We start from the raw sequence: 18376 nt of genomic DNA, 5'->3' as shown, positions 1-18376 counted from the left end.
GAAGAAGAAGAAAAGAAGATGCCGACAGTGCGGAGTCTAGCCTTTTGTAACCTTCATATTGCACATTAGGACTACAAGCCATTGCTAGCTCATTTTGAATTTTAACGTGTAATTTTTGTTTTATTTTCTTTCTGTGGGGAAAACAATGCTTGATCCACCAATGCTCTTTTTAATGTTTTATAACTATGTATGTGTATATATATAAATATAAAATAATATGTATGCACATATGTGTGTGTATATATCTATATGTATATACATATATAGATATATAGAGATATATAGAGAGGTTTTGAGACAAAAAAAATGCAGAACGTGAAACCCGAACTGAACAGCGTGTGCTCTGATTACTTGAATCTGGTCTCCTCGGCACCTGGTTATTAAGAACTGAATATTTTTCCACTTGAATTTAGTGCTATTAGAAATTTAATATATGTGTTTTATTTATTTGATTTTTTTTTTTTTTTTTTGCATGACTGATGCAAGGTTTGACATTTTCACTCAATAAAAACTGGAAAAAAATCTATCAAGTTATCTTTTATTTTTAAAATCGCCCCCAAGCGGCTGGCCATGACTCAGCTACACCGGTGGGGTGAGGGGAGGAAGAGTTGGGTGCGCTTCGACCCTGGCAGGAAAAGGGGGGGAACAGACCTGTTTTGTCCCTGGGCTGCTGGGGACAGAGGTAGGGGCCTCGATCCTGGCCTGGCCAGAAGGGTGGTTTCCTCCCCAGTCCTGCCTGAAGCCCCCACTTGGGGCTCAGGAGCCACCTTTGGGCAGAGCCATCTGACACCAAGGCCTGGGACGTCGGACAAAGGCTCTGCAGCCTCCCAGGACCCCCCACCCCAGCCAACCCTCTCCTCTCCTGCTGGGCTGCTGGGCCGGCGTTGGCAGAGCCACCCTCCTGCCTCCTCCCTCGGCTCCTTCCTCCTTCCTGCAGGGACCTGCCCGGGCTGGGAACGGCGCGTACCCGGATCCGATCCGGATGCTGGCGCGGCTCCTGCCTGGAGCACAGGGTGGCAGAGCCAGAGGGGGCCAATAATTCCTGGGTCTGTAGCCACCAGCCCCGAGCCTGAGCTGCCAGCCCTAGTGGCACCACGGTTGGCTCCCTTGGAAGCACGGAGGCCAGAGTCTCCACCAGGCCTAGCCTGGAGTGCAAGCCTCCGAGGCACTCCAGGAGTTTGCCCTGACACTTCCAACTGATGGCTGGCTTCTCATGACACCACATCATGGGAAGGACCTTGGCAGCCCTGCTCTGAGCCAGACTCCAGGTGGCCGGGGCTTCTTGGAACCTTGGGGAGGGGATGTGCGCGGAATCTGCCACATTCTTCCATGCTGAGGAGTCTTACTGGCTCATCACACCCCAGCCGTGGGATGTCACAACCACTTGCCCGACGAGGAAACAGGCAGACTTGGGGGCTGGAAAGGTTCGGTCACTGCAGCACGCTTCTCCCTCACTGAGCCTGGCACCAGCCGGCCAGGCACCAGGGACCAGGGGCGGCAGGGGAGTGGCCTCAGCCCACAGCGCCCAGGCCCGTGTCATTTCCCACCGCAGAAGTGCGTCTCCAGCCAGCCCAGCCCCGGCGCGCGGGCACTCCCTTTCTTCTTTCCTCCTGGAACGCAGCCCACAGGCTATTTACATAAATATGTTTGTAACAGACATGAAAATATATACTTTTTTCTGTCTTATTAAAATGTTCAAGTTGGAACTCGCCTATTGTTTGTGGATATCTTGATTCTGTTAAATAAAACAGTGACTAATTTATGGGATAAAACACAAGTTCAACAAATTAAAACCATTATTGGAGCTTCCCAGGCCCTGGTGGGCCTCCCGTGGGGCCTGAAGCGAGGCAGGGAGCCAAGCCCTGAACAGCCGGTGGGTGGGTGGTGTGGCCGCAAGGCTCCCTCTAGGCACCGGCACGGTGGGCAGCTCTCTGGGGCAGCACTGACTCCTGGGGCCCAGGGGAGGCAGGATGGGGACTCAGGGCGGTTTGCTGACCTTGGCCAGACCCCAAAACTGCCCCCTGGTCTTCTGGACCTGGATGGACCTCAGAAGGCCTCACCCAGGGCTGATCCAACCTCACAACAAGTAGGGCCCTGAGTCCAGCCCAAGGAAGGGGCACGGGGACTCAGGAACCTCTCAGAGGCATCTCAGGGCCTCAGGACGGAGCACTCAGGCCAGCCCGTGGTGCCATGTCCCAAGTCCCGCCCCAGAGGGTGGAGAGAAGCTCATACCCCGACTAGGCATGTGTGCCCACTCTTGAGACTACCCCGAGAGCTGGGAGGGGGCCTGTGGCTGCGGGTCGGGATGGGCCCAGGTCCCACGGCACTCCCTGTGGCTTGTTGGGCTCAGTAGGAAATGCAGTAAAGCATGTTTTCCTTCTGGGATTTAATTAGCTGTGGTGCGTGATGCTCCTACACCCAAACCGGGGCAAATTCAAGAGTTTTGCAACTCTTTCTTGGGAAGGGCCAGAACCTGCCGCACAGGCTCAGGGCTGAGCTCAGGGGCCTGCCCACCTCCCACGGACCTGGCCCAGCAGGGGCGCCACCAGCAACCTGAGTCACCCGTGTGTGCCGGGCCTTGGCACTCATGAAGCGGCCTTGCCCCAGCCTGGACACGGCAACAGACAGCCCCCTTTCTGGGCAGCACACCAGGCCACTGGGCAAAGGCCAGCTGCCCATCCACTGTCAAGGGAGGTGGTCCCGGCCCCAGAGGAAGCAGTGCCCTCTGAAGGGCTGGAATCCCAGAGCCTTGTCTGAGAATGAAGCAGCCAGGCCCCGGCCATCCTTGCTGGGAGGTGCCTCTGCACCCTCTGGAGCAGGTCAGGGAGAAATCAGTAGCTCCCAGGAGGCCCACAGCCAGTGCTGGAGCAGCCAGACCCAGTGGCTTGGCCTCCAGTAAGCCCCGTGCCCCACACCACTGGAAGGAGGCAGGGATCCTCAAGAAAGAACCTCCCTGCCTGGAGTCTCCCTGAGGCTGGCTCCTCGCCCTGGGTCTATAACGCATCTGGACCCTGAGTGTCACGGTGGTGTTTAAAGCCATGACCCGGTCACTTTAAAGAAGGTCCTTCCAGTATCTGTCGTGGAGCAAGGAAAGGTTTCAGGCATCCCTCTCGTGAACATATCATACATCTTCTTTCTTCTTCTAGGAGAACACAAACTTTAACGTGCTCAATGACACTAAGTTATTAAGGTTTATTCATGATTCAGGTAGTTATCCCTCAGTGCCAGCCAAGATTTCAGACCCGTTTTGCATTAAAGACAGTGCCAAGGCTGTGGTCTGAGCGGTGGTCTGCGTGAGCAGGTGTCGGGGGAGGACAGGGGGACCTCTCAAAAACGATCAGGACCCACTGGGCCCTGCATGAGTGTGAGGGTGCCACACACATGTGCACATGCATGTCAGCATGTGCCAGCTTGGGCGTGGTTCCCCCTGGCCAGACGGTGGCCTGTCCCTGGGTGGGAAGCCCCTGTACACAGCAAAGGAGCAGGGGCAGGAAGAGCGGCCAGGCCCTCCAGGTCTACCTGGGTGCTACACCTCAGGTATGCACCTCATCTGAGGCTGGAGCTCCCACCTGCACGCGGGTCTCACTGGCGCCTTCGCGCCTGCCCTGTCTGGAGTCTCTGGCCTCTTCTTTGGGTGCCTTGGCAGAAACCAGTTGAAACAAACAGACAAATTAAGTCAACTCCTGGGGTCGGAGATGTCTGACCCTTGAAGAATGGCCCCTGCTTGCTCTCCCCCTCCCTCCTGGGCTCTGGGGCAGGGACAGGGTGGTCACCTGGAGAGGGAGGGGTCTGGGGCCAGGCCAGAGACCCAGCGCCTCCATGCTCCTGGCTGGGCCACCAGGAGGGCAGAAGCGAAACCATCTAGAAAACTCTTCCACCTCTACCTGGGTGTGAGGGCCCCGAAAGATGAACACAGCTTGCTCAGATGCGTTTATTAAAAACAAAGAAAAAGAAAGAGGGAGAGACTCTGGGCACACAGGGAGCCGACGGGTGGGTGGCAGGTTCTCACCTCTCTGTCCCCTTCTCACACCCCACCTGTGGGCACAAACTCAGCAGCCCCTTCCCCTGACCCAGGCGCTCCCTGTCCCAGCTGGGGTCCTGGGATGGGACTGGCTCCAGGAGCCCTGGCTTTTGAAGGACTGGGCAGCCCCAGGGGGGCAGAGGCCCTACCATCTCCCGAAGGCAACTACCCCACCTCCTGGCCTGTCCTGCGTGTCACAAACACCAAGGGAAGTCCCCTGTCCTTCCCAAACTAGATGTCCCTGCCCAAGGCAGAACCAGCGAGTCACCGGAGGAGTAGGGACAGACCCTGGGGACCGAGGGAGCTGGTCCAGGGTGAAGTCAGGGCGGCCGTCCCCTGGCCTCCGAGCACGGGGCTGGTTCTTTCCTAAAAGACACTTTATAAAAATACATTGTAATTGAGTTTAATAATCTTCTCCCTTCCAGAAAGGCCCGACAGCCGCTGCTTGCTGCTTACTTCTGCCCCATTCCGAATATTTTTACCTTATTTGGATGAAATGCATTATTTTTCTAATGAAAGGCTTTTTTTTTCAAAGGGCTGTTTTCCCTGGTCCAGCAGCTGGCTTTATTAGGCAGCACTCCTGCCGTTTTGGGGAGGGGTTTTTCTCTCCCTGAAATCACGCCAGACTCTCTGTCCTCAAAAGCCGAACTCGGTGCTCAGGACCCACAGGGGCAAAAGGCCTCCGGGCCCAGGTTTCTGTCTGCTTCTCTTCCGCACTTGAGCCTCAGGGATGTGCCAGCCCACCGACCTCTAGGTTGGAGAGCACTTGCCCTGTGAGGTCTCCATTGCCCCCACCCTAGGGATAGTGAAGCCCCAGGGAATCCCTTTCTGGGTGGCCCCAGCTCTCCAGGAAGAAACGGAGCCGGGCAGCCGGCACTTCACTTCCACAGCACCGACCTCACGGCCCCGGCCTCCCTTCCTTCCCAGGGCATCTGCCCTCTGGTCTCCCTTTCTGGTCCCGCTGCAGGAAGGACCGCTGAGAAGTTACAGACAACGGCTACCAGGCACCAAATGGGGTGGGGACTCCTCAGGAACAGATCCGCCCACAATGCAGGCCTGTGACCCAGCAGGTCCGAGGGTGGGACACAGGCAGTCACCGTCCCCAGAGCCAGGCCGAGGCCTGGCCCACCTGTCTGCCCGTCCCAGCTCCCAGACACTGGGACTCCTGGGGGCCTGGTAGGCAGGACCCCCTCGTCCAGGTGAGGTGGCAGCCCCTGGGAACTGAGATACCTGCTTCTTCAGAGACGGCAAGGAGGCCAGGGAAGGAGAACAAGCCACAGTGTGACACTGAACTGGGCTCTGCTTGTCCCTGGGGAACACGTGGCTGTAAACAGGAACTGCAGGAGCGTCCTTCTAGGTGACAAGCATGAAAGACGCAACCCACAGGCCAGAAACCACATTGGGGCTGGACCCTCCCGCAGGTGGGTGCAGCCTGCTCCTGGGGACCCTCCAGCGGGTAGGTGCGGCCCGGTACTGGGGACCCTCCAGTGGGTGGGGGTGACCTGCTCCCAGGGACTCTCCAGCGGGCGGGGGCGGCCCAGGCCTGGAGACCCGTCACTTTAACAGGCCCTGTGTTCCCAGCATTAAGAAGGGTTTGCTGCAGGGGCTGAAAGCAAAACATCTGAGACAGAACAGCCCCAACACCAAGCCTCTGAGTCCAACTGCGTGGCCTCCTCCCTCCCCAGGAGAGGGCGGGGTGGGGCGGGCGGGTGCATGGAGGCCACACCTGCAGGGGCTGCGCAGAGCTTCCTATTTCCGAAGCCCTCGTGTCCGCACAGGCACACGGACATCACGGCGTCTGCGGCCCATGAGCCTGGTCCCGACACTTGGGGGCTGGAGGGAACAGGAGCGCTCCTCAAGGAGTGCATGGCTCTGCTCTTCTGGTTTTAGTCAAATGCTCTGTGAAGGGGAAAGGGAGACTGGGAGGGCGAGAGCTGGGGGAGACGAGGATTCAGAGAGGCCGCCACACTCCCCTCCCGGGGAGCATGCGTCCATTTAAGGAAGGAGAGCTCCTCACTCCACATGAGGTCTATATACAGTCACACGAGGTCCCTGATCCTCCTGCGGTCAGCTAGTGTCGCCCTCCGGCAGCCACTGGACCTGAACAAAGCCCTCTGCTTCTGGCTGAGCAGTGGCAGAAGCTGCCCACGGGCCTCACCCACACTTCACTGGCTGAAGGCTGCACTGAGATCACCCCCGGGGCCCAGGGTGCCATGAGCAGACAGGGAGCCACAGGCAGAAATTAAATAGTGGCAACTGGTATTTATTACAATTATATACAGTCCTATCTTCCATTCTGAGGTCTATACATGATCACACAAATGAACATGTGTTTCTCGGGGGGAAGGACAGAGCTGGCTGTTGGTCAGGAAAGCCCTGGTGCCTGGCTCCTCCGAGGGAGTGAGCCCCCATCTCGCCATGGGATTAGCTGAACCATGACACGGCAAGCGAGGGCATCAGAAGCGCAGCATGGTTTCATTTGTCTGGGGGACGACGGGGAACAAGTGGGGTTGGTGCTGGGGGCAGGCACCTGCGGGGTCCAGGGCCGGGTCCAGGGAGGGAGGGGATGGCAGACAGCAGAGGGACCGCAGCTCCTCCTCCACTGAGGAGTCGGGGGACAGTAGGGATGCTAGCTCTGGCCATGCGTGGTGTCACGGTAGTCAAGACACTCGGCAAACACACCCTGGGCAAGGCGTCTGTCCGGGAGGGGCTGGGCAGGGGCTTGAGCCCCAAGGCTTTGCTGCCTTTAGCCGGACTTGAGATCAAAGCCAAAGGCTGCTGGGCCTGGGGCTGGGGCTGGCGGCCAGGTGAGAGGAGGCCAGGTGGACAGAAGTGCGACCCCCACGCTGCCACCAGGCCACAGTGCAGCTGAGGACAGCTCTGCCCCCTACCTGGGCTCCAAGCTGCCCTCCCAGGGCCAGAGAGGGAGGCAGGGTGTGGCCACGCACTGGCGTACTGGGCGCCGTCCTCAGGGCTGGAGGCAGTGGGCGCGGCCCTAGTCCCGCTCACTCTCGTTGCTGGCACCCTCGGGCCGCCGCAGCTTCTCCACCTGCTCGTTGATCTGCCCATCCCCGCCCCGGCGGTCCTCCCTCTGCACTCCCAGGCAGTCCTCCTCGTCCACATGGCTCACGTCATCATCCTCCTCGTCCTCCTCGTCCTCCTTGTCATCCCTCTTCTCCTCCTCGCCTTGCACCTCCATCCGCACCTGGCCCTTGACGTCCACCACCCCCTCGCCTTCCTCTTGGGGGCCCAGCAGGTGGTAGGTGACCGTGGAGCCCTCGGGGCTGTGGCCCTCCTTCCCAGGTGAGGACGATGTGGACTCATTGCTGACGGGTGAGATGTCGCTGCTGCTGTGGTGGTTCACGGCTGCGGGGCTGGAGGGTGACGGTGACTTGACCGGGATCTGCCAGGAGGGGATCTTTGGGGCTGACGGGGACGGAGGGAACTGCCTCCTGGCGGGAGAAGCAGAGGAGGAGGTTGGTGGCGGCATTCAGAACTCCCACCCTTGAAGAGCCACGCCTTCCCTGACCCCCAAGGGCTTGGCGATGGTGAGCTGCTCCCCTAGGGCCACTGGGCAAGGGACAGGATGGAGCCCTTCCTCCCCTCCTTTCAGGAGCAAAGATCCTATAGCTGAGATAAATGCCAAGAGTGTCCTGTGCCCCCACAGACAGCCCAGGGTCCCCCCGGGACCCCCTGGGCGAGGCCCACCTGCCTGGGCAGCTGCTGGAAGCCAAGTGGGGCCTGCTGCCTCTCCGGAGCCTGCTTCCTCCTGATCCTCAGCACTGTCCCTGCCTCCACCCCAGTGGCCAGGAGAGGGACAGGGTGGGGAGGAGCCCAAAAGGGCGATGACTGGGGACTCCAGACACCTGAGCCACAGTCCTAATTTGTCTATGGTCTGAGTAAAAGGTGGAGGCAGGGAGCCCTGGCCACTGGCAGGGGGTCAGACACATCAGAACCAAAAGGGCGGAGGTGGTGCCCTTTGCTAGAAAACTTCTGAGCTCAACGCTTTCAACGGGCAAGAGTCAGCTCTCCCTTCTGCTCCGTACTCCCTTCCTGGCCAGCAGCCAGCCCAAACCAAAGCCAATTCCAGGAGGGACCTGGGAGGTCAGGTCCACTTGGCAACGGCTCAGAGACAGAGCTCTCCAACAGGCAGGCCTATCTCTGCCTGAGCCAAGAGGACAAAGCGCCGCCCACAGGGCTGTCCCCCAGCAGGGCCTTAGACACAACTCTCCCCCCAGACCCCACTTGAATGGGGCACACACCACGGCCTGCTTTATTCACCAGCATCCTCAACGCTAACAAGAAATTCCATGTGCAGTTTTCTTGGCCCCACGGTTACCCGACGGCCTGGCCTCCATCCCCAGCCTCCAAGGCACTGGTCTCAGTTAGGGAAAATGGAGGCTATCTCCTAATGACAATGCTCTGGCCTCTGCCAGCACCACACCTCTTTCTAGGACATCTTCTTTTCCTCAGGGAGAACCAGGAAGTTGAGTGGCTTGGAAAATGGGGTCTTCTGACTGGAGCCGCAAGAGCCCTTTGCACCCCACCCTGGACCCTAGTGAAGAGCCCACCTGTACCCTCCCATTCACCCAGCTCCCACCACACCCAGTCCAGCAGGGAAACAAGGACACTCCACACAAGACACCCTAGGGCATCAGTCCCGGAGGACGGCCCACAGTTGCGGCTCCCAGGACACAGTGGCTCCTGGACACTGGACTTTCAGTTTTAAAAAAACCACAACAGTCCAGGCACAGTGGCTCATGCCTGTAATCCCAGCACTTTGGGAGGCCGTGGGCAGATCACCTAAGTTCGGGAGTTCAAGACCAGCCTGGCCAACATAGCAAAATCCCATCTCTACTAAAAATAAAAAAATTAGTCGGGCATGGTGGTGGATGCCTATAGTCCCAGCTACTCGGGAGGCTGAGGCAGGAGAATGGTTTGAACCCAGGAGGCAGAGGTTGCAGTGAGCCAAGGTCATGTCACTGCACTGCAGCCTGGACAACAGAGCGAGACTCCATCTCAAAAAATAAATAAAAATAAAAATAAATAAAACCAGGACAGTACCAGGCAATGCAGAACAAGTTGGTCAGCCTACCTCTGAGGCTGCATTGGTGACAATGTGCTGTCACTACAGAGGGACAACAGGGGGACCACCAAGAAGCTGGGTGGGCAGGGCCTGCTTCTGCTCATGCCTTCAGCCATGGAACCCTTCCAAGTAGAAAACGCAAAGACCCTCCCGCAAGGGCTTTCCCTGGGACAAAGCTGTCACTGAGTGGTCACCTGGGGCTCGGGAAGGAGGAGGAGCCAAAACAGGAGGTTCTCCTCTGCTCCAAGGGCCCTGCTTTTTGGCTCAAGCTGTCCCTTACCAGGTCTTGACAGGCATGAGAACTGTATATCAAAACTCATGTGCCACAGACCGTCACCTCTGGAGTGGAGAGGTAGTCAACTGGGGAATGAAAAGAGAAGTTCAAAAGGCCCCAGACTCAGTGCCTGAGTCGCCCAGACAGATGGGGTCCTCGGGGGTGGGGGTGAGGGTCATGCCCCTCCCATGCCCAAGAGCTCCCAGTCCCCCTTTCCAGGCCTGACTAGAACAGGGTCCCCGCCCCTCCCTCCTACCGATTTAAAAGAAGCCCTTTCAAGGAGTTAATTTCGGACTTGAGTTCGTTGATATTCTGGGACTCCAGGATCCAGTTGGTGGATGTGGTGGCCTGAAAGCAGAGCACAGGGAGCAGGGCTCAGGGTGGGGGCAGCAGGTGGGGCGTTCTGGGTCTGTTCTGGGGAACCTGGAGGAAGGTTCCGCCACTGCCCACTGCCTGCCATGCCTCTGTTTGGATGACTCTGTTTGGACATTTGGTGACTTAAGGAATCATTATGTGTTTTTAGGTGCCATAATGGTATTGTGGGCATCTTTGAGAGCCATGTGGAGGCGTGAAGGTGCAGGATGAAGTGGTATGATGCCTGGGATATAAGATGGCCCAGGGTGGAAAGAGGAAACAGCCACCATCTCTGACAAACCCCATCCTTCCATGCACAACTTTCCCCTTTGAAGGTAACACAGTTTTCCAAATAAACTTCACAGGACTACATCTCACTTCTGGCAAATCTTGCTGGTGTAGATGGGGAAGAGGACAGCCAAACCAGAGGTCCCCAGACGAGAGCTGCCGGTGGCCACCTGCTTGTGGCATGTGCACAGAGGACAATGCCACATGAGGCCTCCGTGTGAGGTCTACCTCGCCCAGGCTGAAGGCCACCCCAGGCTGTCTTTAAGTGCACAGATGAATATTGCCAGCTCTCCTGATACTGCTCCCCCGAGGCGGGCATAGGGGATGTTCCCTGGCTGTTCCCTACCAGTGTGTGGTGGGCCACTGGGCTGGCTTTCAGAGGCCTGGCCCCTGACGTGGAGTCGGGGGCTGCTGTGGGCTCGCCGCAGCAAGCAGCCCAGCTGGCACACCTTAGCAGGGAGCAGTCCTTTGGAGGACCTGTAGGTCTCAGGAAGGAAAACCTGGGCAGTCTGAGAGTGAGTGTATGTCACCCTCCACCCTCAGACACAGCCCCTCAGGGTTCCTACTCCAGACCACCAGACAGGGAGGGCCCAGGAGCCACTGTTCTGGCTTCTCTGAGACCTTGAAAGCTACAGCAGCCCATTAACAAGGGCGCAATTTCCACTCACCGGCCTACAAAGGACTCAGATTTCCAAACGCATATGGTGCCAGATGCCAGGATTTAGAAATAAAATCTGACATCTGGGGCTTTTTAGTCAGTCTCTTTAAAAAACAGTTGTAGAAAACTCATAGCCTTCAGTTTTATGTAGGTTTTTTAATTACTTAAAGCTCTTCTTTTTAATTTTTTACAGTGCTCCGGTAGGAGTTTGGAAGCCAGATATAAAAACTTACATTACAGCTGAGAAAACACAGCTCTGGGTCTTTGGTTTATGGGGTAACCGAAGTCCTCACACATACGAGTTTAGATGCCAAGCCAGTGGCCCCGCTGCAGCTCGGGAGAGGAGGTTGGGGTGGGCCAGGGACAGCGGCAGCAAAGCCAGCTCGAGGAACTCTGAGGGGCCTGACCCCTCTCACCACCCAGCACATCCCGGGCCCCCACTGCTTCTTAAACACAACATGTGGTCTTCATCTCATGCGCAAGGCCTGAAAACAGTTCTCCAATTTCCGGGATGGCTTCTGGCCACAGGCAGACCATGGATCCAAAAGATGATCTGACCCAGGAGAGCAGGCAGGGCCGTCGCTGGGCTTCCTGGTGCTTTAGGGACCGGCCACCCGCGGAGAACATGCACTGCACGGTGGCTGGAGGTGGCCACCAGTACCCGCAGCCACCCCAGGAGGAAGGGCAGGCGGCACCTCTGTGTGTGGTTTGGATGTCCAGGGGGGAGATTCCCGGGACTCTCTTCAAGAGACACCCCAGACTCCATGGAAAATGGAAAGACTGTCATTTTCGTGGTTTTTGCAAATGCAAAAGATTTGAGAGCTGGCTCGAGCCAAGTCGTACACTAGGAGTGGCTTGCCCTGGGTGAGCAACTCAGGACGGGACTCTCCAGAGCCCAGCTTGTGGGGGCAGCCAGGGAGAACTGTCCATCAGACACAGAGCTGTGGGTCAAGGGACAGAGAGAAGAGCCAGTGGGTGTTCTGGAGCCACCAGGCCACTGTCTCCTGGACCTGGTCTGTCTGACACTGCCTCAGTGATGACCCCTGTTACCCACCCACAGAACCCAGGCCTGCAATCCTGTGAGTTGGTTGGAGCCAGGCACCCTCCTGAGCCCATGAAGAGCCCCACGAATTAGGTGCCGTTATGGCTCCATTTTACAGATGAGGAAACTAAGACTCGGAGAGGTTAAGTGACTTGCCTTTGGTCATACAGCTAACGAGTGGCAGGGCCAAGAAAGCTGCCATGCCAGGATTTCTTCACATTTGGGTAGTGAGGCAAGGACACTGACTCGGGAGTCGGTTCTGGCTCCCTAGGGTTGCTGGGACCTGTGGAACCTGAGTCTAGAGAACCTGCCCGCTGCACTGCGGTGTGGACACGGCTGGTGCTGGTGAACTGACTGTGGCTCGCTTCTCCCCTGTCTGTTCCAGAACCCCTCCTGGCCATGCTGAGCTGCAACCTAACTTATAGGTAGAGGCCGTCCCACGTCTACACAGAAAGCCTCCAGAGCTGCGGGGATATGGCTGCCATGAGATCTCCACAGGCAGAGGGTAGCTTTTCCTTCCTCCTGTTGGGAGGTGACAGAGAAAGAGAAAGGACAGCCTCAACGGTGAAACGTCATACTGACTGCCCAGCAACGGCCTCCTGTCTCTACAAGGAGAGAAAGGGCAGCGTCGGCCGTGGCTGTGTAACCACCATGAGACTGGGGCAAAGTCTGGCTCCCGAAGGTGGCAAGCCAGGCCCAAGGGACAAGAGTGAAGGGCACATGGGACAGACCTGGGCCTGGAGGGCCCTGCAGGGCAGAGACAGGTACCTTGGCAGCGGCCAGCTCGTGGGCGAGCTCCTGGATCTTCTGCTGCTGCTGAATCAGCAGCTCCTGGACGGAGGCGAGGGTCGTCTGTAACTGAGTCACTGCGAGGAGAAAGCAGTCACGGCGCAGGTAAATTCACAGGCACAGACGTTCCCCTCGCTCGGCCCGCACACCTAGGAGCTGCCCACGTTCCCACTCCATCTAATTTATCTGCAGACACCCCCAGCCCCCCGCAATCCATCTAATTTATCTGCACTCTGGGTGATCTGCCTGCACTGTGTCTAACCTCTAGTATTTCTACTTTATCTTTCCATTGTGTACTTGTCCATGGTCAACAGTATATCCGTCCAGAACCTCTCCCCTCTAATTAGAGCTGGCTATGATTTGCTGAGCTCTCCCAGCTTCTCTGGCGCCTGCATCCTTCATCTCCTGGGCCTCAGTGTCCTTGTGAAACTCCTGGAGTCTCCAGTGCCGGGACAGACGCATCTCGAGTCCCCGCCACATTCACATCCAGGACTGGCTCAAGCCACAAGTCCTGTTTCCCACTGCTCCTTCCTGCCCTCCCCACCTGGCCCCAGGCTGCCTGCTCCACTCCCAGGTGTCCTGTGACCCCTTGGGACCCTGTTGCCACCAATGTCAGCCTTGCAGGAGCAAACGCCAGTAGAATGGACAGCATCAGAGGGTTTCTGAAAGGGTTTCTGCGAGCTTCACAAATGTGCCCCAGAGGGACACAGACTCCTGCCTGGGACAGGTGGCTCTCTCGTTGGCCTCGCTCTGGATTTTAGATTCAGAGCTGCCGTCTAGTAAACAAGTTTATAAAGAAGGGAAGCCACCTCTGGCGCGACAGGTCCCAGCTAATCTAGGCCATTGCTGGGGCACGGGGTAATGAACGTGAGCCCTGTCGAGTCGATAACAGGGGAGGTGGCCAGGGTCCTGGGAGCCACAGTAATTACAGACTCTCTTGACCCCACAGTGGAGTCTTAGAGGGAAGGGGGAAAATCACTGAAAACCCCCCTGAAAACCTCAGAGAAGCAGAAATTAAAAATGAACTTTACAGCCCTTAGAAAGGCTGTCATTTTATTCCCCTTATTAATATTCTGAGGTTGGGAGCCTTTCCGTAAAAACATAATTAATTGAGGCCGCGCCGACAGTAAACAAGCAATTTCAAATTAAACCGAAATGACGGCGGCTTCATTTGCAAATGTGAACAGATTCTCAGAGCAGATAAATGAAGTCACCACATAGAGTAGAGACGGAGGGAGAAGGGAGGGGCAGAGAAGAGGCTGCTTGGAGAAGGCTGTGAGGGGTGACTTGATGGAGTCATTAATCTTTACCTGTCTGGGCCACGCTGCCACTCAGCTCAGAGAGACCAGCCTCCATCCTCTCCAGCTGCTTCCTGTCCTCTCGGCCGCCCAAGATAAGGGGCAGCAGGTATTTCTGCAAGAAGCGGGGCAGGGTGAGGAATGCGTACGGACCCAGGGTTATCCTCCAACAATCTCTCAAATTCTGCCGCCCAACTTTCTCCCGGTCATCCCCGGGTTTTGGAAACCCTAAGCAAACACCATAAATGAACAAGATATTTGAAAAAGTTATGAGACTGCGATTACAACCACGTAAAAATTCTGCCTGAATAAGGACAAGGACCAGGAGGGAACGTGGACAGGGAGAGTCAGCTGGATCTGCTGTGATGGGAACTTTCTGGTTCCTTTATTTACTTTTCTTAGCGATGCCACACTATTTCTGTAACACAAAGTTTTAAACTCTACTGTCAAAGTTGTAAGATATAAATGTGGATGGACACACAAGCATCTGCTTCCCGGCATATTCTCCTGAATCGTGAACATTTTGAACCTGTGAGTGAATCACCTATTCAGAAACAAATGAGTACAATTAATAAACAAAACATCACTGGAGAAACTAAAAGAAAATCAGCAACACATTTATGGGACCCTTGGTTCTCTCGCCAGGGGATAACACGAGTGCTCTGAGGCTGCTGGAAGAGGTCACCTCAGTCTTTTTCTAAATGAAGCCTGAATCCTCAGAACAAACTTCCTTCATGTAAGAGTCAAAAGAAGTCGAGTTCCCCAGAATGAAATGCAGGGCAGAAGGGAGAGGAAGGCACAGGATCATAAGAAACTGGCTCTGGGAAAAAAGAAAGGGGATGCGGCAGGGCCACCCCTCACAGGGGCCTAGAACCGGGGACGCCCGGGGGGCCGTTCACAAAGGAAGCAGGCAGGGCAGGGCTGGCAACAGGTGCTCTTGGTCGCCTTGGAGGTGAGGGTGTAGAGGGGTGGAGGTGGGTGGCGGGGCCTTCAGGGACAGCCACGTGTAGGAATATGTGCACTGATGTCCAGCCACTCGGGATATGGAGACAAAGTCCCCCAGGTGAGGAGAGTGAGACCCGCTGCCCACTTCAGTGGGTGCTGCCAGCGGCAGTGCAGCGCAGGCCTGGCAGGAGTTGCCCAGGGACAACTTTGGTTCTTAATCTATCTGGGCCCAGATAAGAAAGAGGACGGAAACCTCTCCATTACGGTTTCTGTACCAGGGAAGGAAAAGAAGGTCTCTTGCAAGGGGTTTGTGGGAACTCATTTCCAGAGTGACTCCTAAGCGAAGATCATTCTTCAGCAGCACATGTATAGACACATTTTCTATTTTGCAAAGTGCTTTTCAACCACAGTGTGAGCTATTACCCACAACTGAGCCAAAACTCATCAAAGGTAGCCTTATGCTTCAGGATGAAATGTCCTCAGCATGAAAGGTGAAGAATTCTTAGCCGGGCACAGTGGCTCACGCTTGTAATCCCAGCACTTTGGGAGGCTGAGGTGGGCAGATCATGAGGTCAGGAGTTCGAGATCAGCCTGGCCAACACAGTGAAACTCCGTCTCTACTAAAAATATAAAGACTAGCTGAGTGTGGTGGCACATGCCTACAATCCCAGCTCCTCGGGAGGCTGTGGCTGGAGAATCACTTGAACCCGGGAGACGGGGGGTGCTGTGAGCCGAGATCATGCCACTGTACTCCAGCCTAGGTAACAGAGCTAGACTCTGTCTAAAACAAACAAACAAATAAAAAATCATGTATGTGTGTGTAACCAACTAAACACCCCATTTCTGAGATCAGAAGTCCTAAGGGCAGGAGCAGACACACTGCCCTAGTTGAAGTCTTCACATGCTTATAAAGCAAGTCAAGGGCTTCTTACCATTTCCTTTTTATTTTCAATTTCAAGAAACTGACCAGATGTTTAGAAATTCTCTTGTTATCATTGTGACTGATATTGCAATGTTTCTTTTTTAAAGTAGAGCAGAGAGCCCAGAGCTTCGTAGAAACTATGGTGGCAGCTCCCTGTGAGTGCCCACACCAAGGCGAGCTGCCGAGCTGCCCTCCCGCTCCCATCAGGCCACAGGCCCTCCATGGGTGGCCATGTGACAGTGCCTACTGCTCAGTACAGCCAGGGCATTCATTTGAGGACTCTGCATTTGTATCACATTCTTCTTGGTGCTTGTATACAGTCAGTGATTTGAAGAGGGCACCAGTTCAGAGGAAGAAGTACTGAGCCCCAAGAGGTGTTTTTGTTCTGTTCTTTTATTTGAGACAGAGTCTCGCTCTGTCACCCAGGCTGGAGTGCAGTGGCACAATCTCGGCTCACTGCAGGCTCACTGCAACCTACGCCTCTCAGGTTCAAGTGATTCTCCTGCCTTAGCCTCCCGAGTAGCTGGGATTACGGGTGCATGCCAAGATACCGAGCCAATTTGTGTATTTTCAGTAGAGACAGGGTTTCACCTTGTTGGCCAGGCTGGTCTCAAACTCCTGACCTCAAGTGATCTGCCCACCTCAGCCTCCCAAAGTCCTGGGATTATGGGTGTGAACCACTGTGCCTGGCTTATTTTGTTTTTTAAATTGAGACAGCGTCTCCTTCTGTGGCCCAGGCTGGAGTGCAGCAGTGTGATCTCAGCTCACTGCAACCTCTGCCTCCTGAGCCCAGGTGATCCTTGCACCTCAGCCTCCCGAGTATAGCTGGGACTACAGATTCATGCCACCATGCCCAGCTTATTTTTGTTTTTTTTGTTTTGTTTTACTTTATTTTTTTTTTGGTAGAAACAGAGTTTCACCACGTTGGCCAGGCTAATCTCAAACATTTGGACTCAAGCAATCTGCCTGCCTTGGCCTCCCAAAGTACTAGGATTAGAGGTGTGAGCCATGGCACCTGGACCAACCCAGAATGTTTTGTTTCTTGATTTCTCTTTTTTTTTTTTTTTTTGGAAATGGAGTCTCTTACCCAGGCTGGAGTGCAGTGGTGCGATCTTGGCTCACTGCAAGCTCCGCCTCCCAGGTTCACCCCATTCTCCTGTCTCAGCCTCCCCAGTAGCTGGGACTACAGGTGCCCGCCACCATGCCGGGCTAATTTTTTGTATTTTCAGTAGAGACGGGGTTTCACCATGTTAGCCAGGATAGTCTTGATCTCCTGACCTCGTGATCAGGTCAGGATCCTCAGCCTCAGCCTCCCAAAGTGCTGGGATTACAGGCGTGAGCCACCGCGCCCAGCCCTTGTTTCTCGATTTCTAACATGGAGATGTCCAGCTCCAGGAATACATGCTACACTTAAAAAATTATATTCTGCTATAACTGTCATTAGCTTTTGTACTACATAAAAAATGAAGAATCCCAGAGTACCACGGCTGAACGTGTTTCATGTGCTAAGAGTGACCATGGCGAGTCTGGGTGCTCATTCAGGTTGTTTAAAAAAAAAAAAAATCACCGGCCAGGCACGGTGGCTCAGCCTGTAATCCCGGCACTTTGGGAGGCTGAGGTGGACGGATCACCTGAGGTCATGAGTTCGAGACTGGCCTGGCCAACACAGTGAAACGCCATCTCTACTAAAAATGCAAAAACTAGCCAGGCATGCTGGTGCACGCCTATAATCCCAGCTACTCAGAAAGCTGAGACAGGAGAATTGCTTGAACTCAGGAGGCAGAGGTTGCAGTGAGCCGAGATCACACCACTGCACTCCGGCCTGGGCGACAGAGCAAGACTCCATCTCCAAAAAAAAAAAAAAAGAAATCACCAATCAGGGGTGGAGGAGCTGGCAGCCTCAAAAGAAAAGAGGCTTCTCTCCAGGATCCCAAGATCTGGACTGGCCACCTACCTTGGCCCTGCATTTTCTAGAAACTAGACTCATCTGCTTCATGTCCAAGTTGGGCCTTCACAAGGGAGTCAGTGTTTACCTCATGCCTGCAGTTCTGTTGCAAGCAATGAGCCTGGGATCCTGAGAGTTGACCTGAGAAGCCTGGGAAATCCTAGATTTCTATAGATGCCAACACAACAGAGCAAAAAGAACAGCTCCCATACATCTGATGACACTAAGGTTCTCACTGCCGCTCTTAAATGCTATGGCAGAACGACGGTGTATAAAGCTCCTCCATGTGCCGGGCTTGGCTCTGAGCCCTCCACAAGGGAGACTGACTCTTCGGGACTTCACAACAACCTCGTGAGGTCGGGACTGTTATCCCCATTTTACAGACCAGAGCCTGTGATCACCAAGCTCCTGAGGGGCAGAGCCAGGGCTCAGCAAAGCAGCTGGCCCAGCGTTTATGATCTTTGCCATTATGTTATTCTGTGTCTCAAAACTGCTTGCACGGCTTCCCTGTGCGGGCACTACTCTAAGTGCCCAACATGGGCTGGCAAGGGACAGACCTCACGATGCCCCTGCAAGTAGAGATCTGGGTGGTACATGCTGAGTACTGGAGAAAAGATGAGCAGAACCTGCCAAACCTCGCAGCAGGGCAGGGCCTGGATCCAGCCGTGAACCCCGACCTCTACCACAGCCTCTCGCTGCCAACACGCTCCAGGGCAGGGCATGGCAGTGCCTCCATGCAGGGGAGCCAGTGAAA

At 55.4% G+C, this 18376-nt stretch overlaps 1 protein-coding gene across 5 annotated transcripts in view; it reads right to left on the bottom strand.

The window, feature by feature from the left end:
• Nucleotides 1-6263: 6263 nt before the first annotated feature.
• PEX14 (peroxisomal biogenesis factor 14) overlaps nt 6264-18376 on the bottom strand; it is a 164720-nt gene continuing 152607 nt past the window's right edge. For all 5 annotated transcript variants that reach the window (XM_011935790.1, XM_011935791.1, XM_011935794.1 and 2 more), the window contains 4 exons: nt 13823-13925; nt 12492-12589; nt 9638-9729; nt 6264-7473 (listed from right to left, as the gene is read on the bottom strand). In XM_011935790.1, the coding sequence (XP_011791180.1) occupies nt 7017-7473; nt 9638-9729; nt 12492-12589; nt 13823-13925 (750 nt within the window). In that variant the 3' untranslated portion in view covers nt 6264-7016. The remainder of the gene's footprint in view (nt 7474-9637; nt 9730-12491; nt 12590-13822; nt 13926-18376) is intronic.

This window comes from Colobus angolensis, unplaced genomic scaffold (genome assembly GCF_000951035.1).
Source record: "Colobus angolensis palliatus isolate OR3802 unplaced genomic scaffold, Cang.pa_1.0 Scaffold149, whole genome shotgun sequence".
In the NCBI taxonomy this organism is placed as follows: domain Eukaryota; kingdom Metazoa; phylum Chordata; class Mammalia; order Primates; family Cercopithecidae; genus Colobus; species Colobus angolensis.
This window is presented reverse-complemented; position numbering and strand designations above follow the sequence as displayed.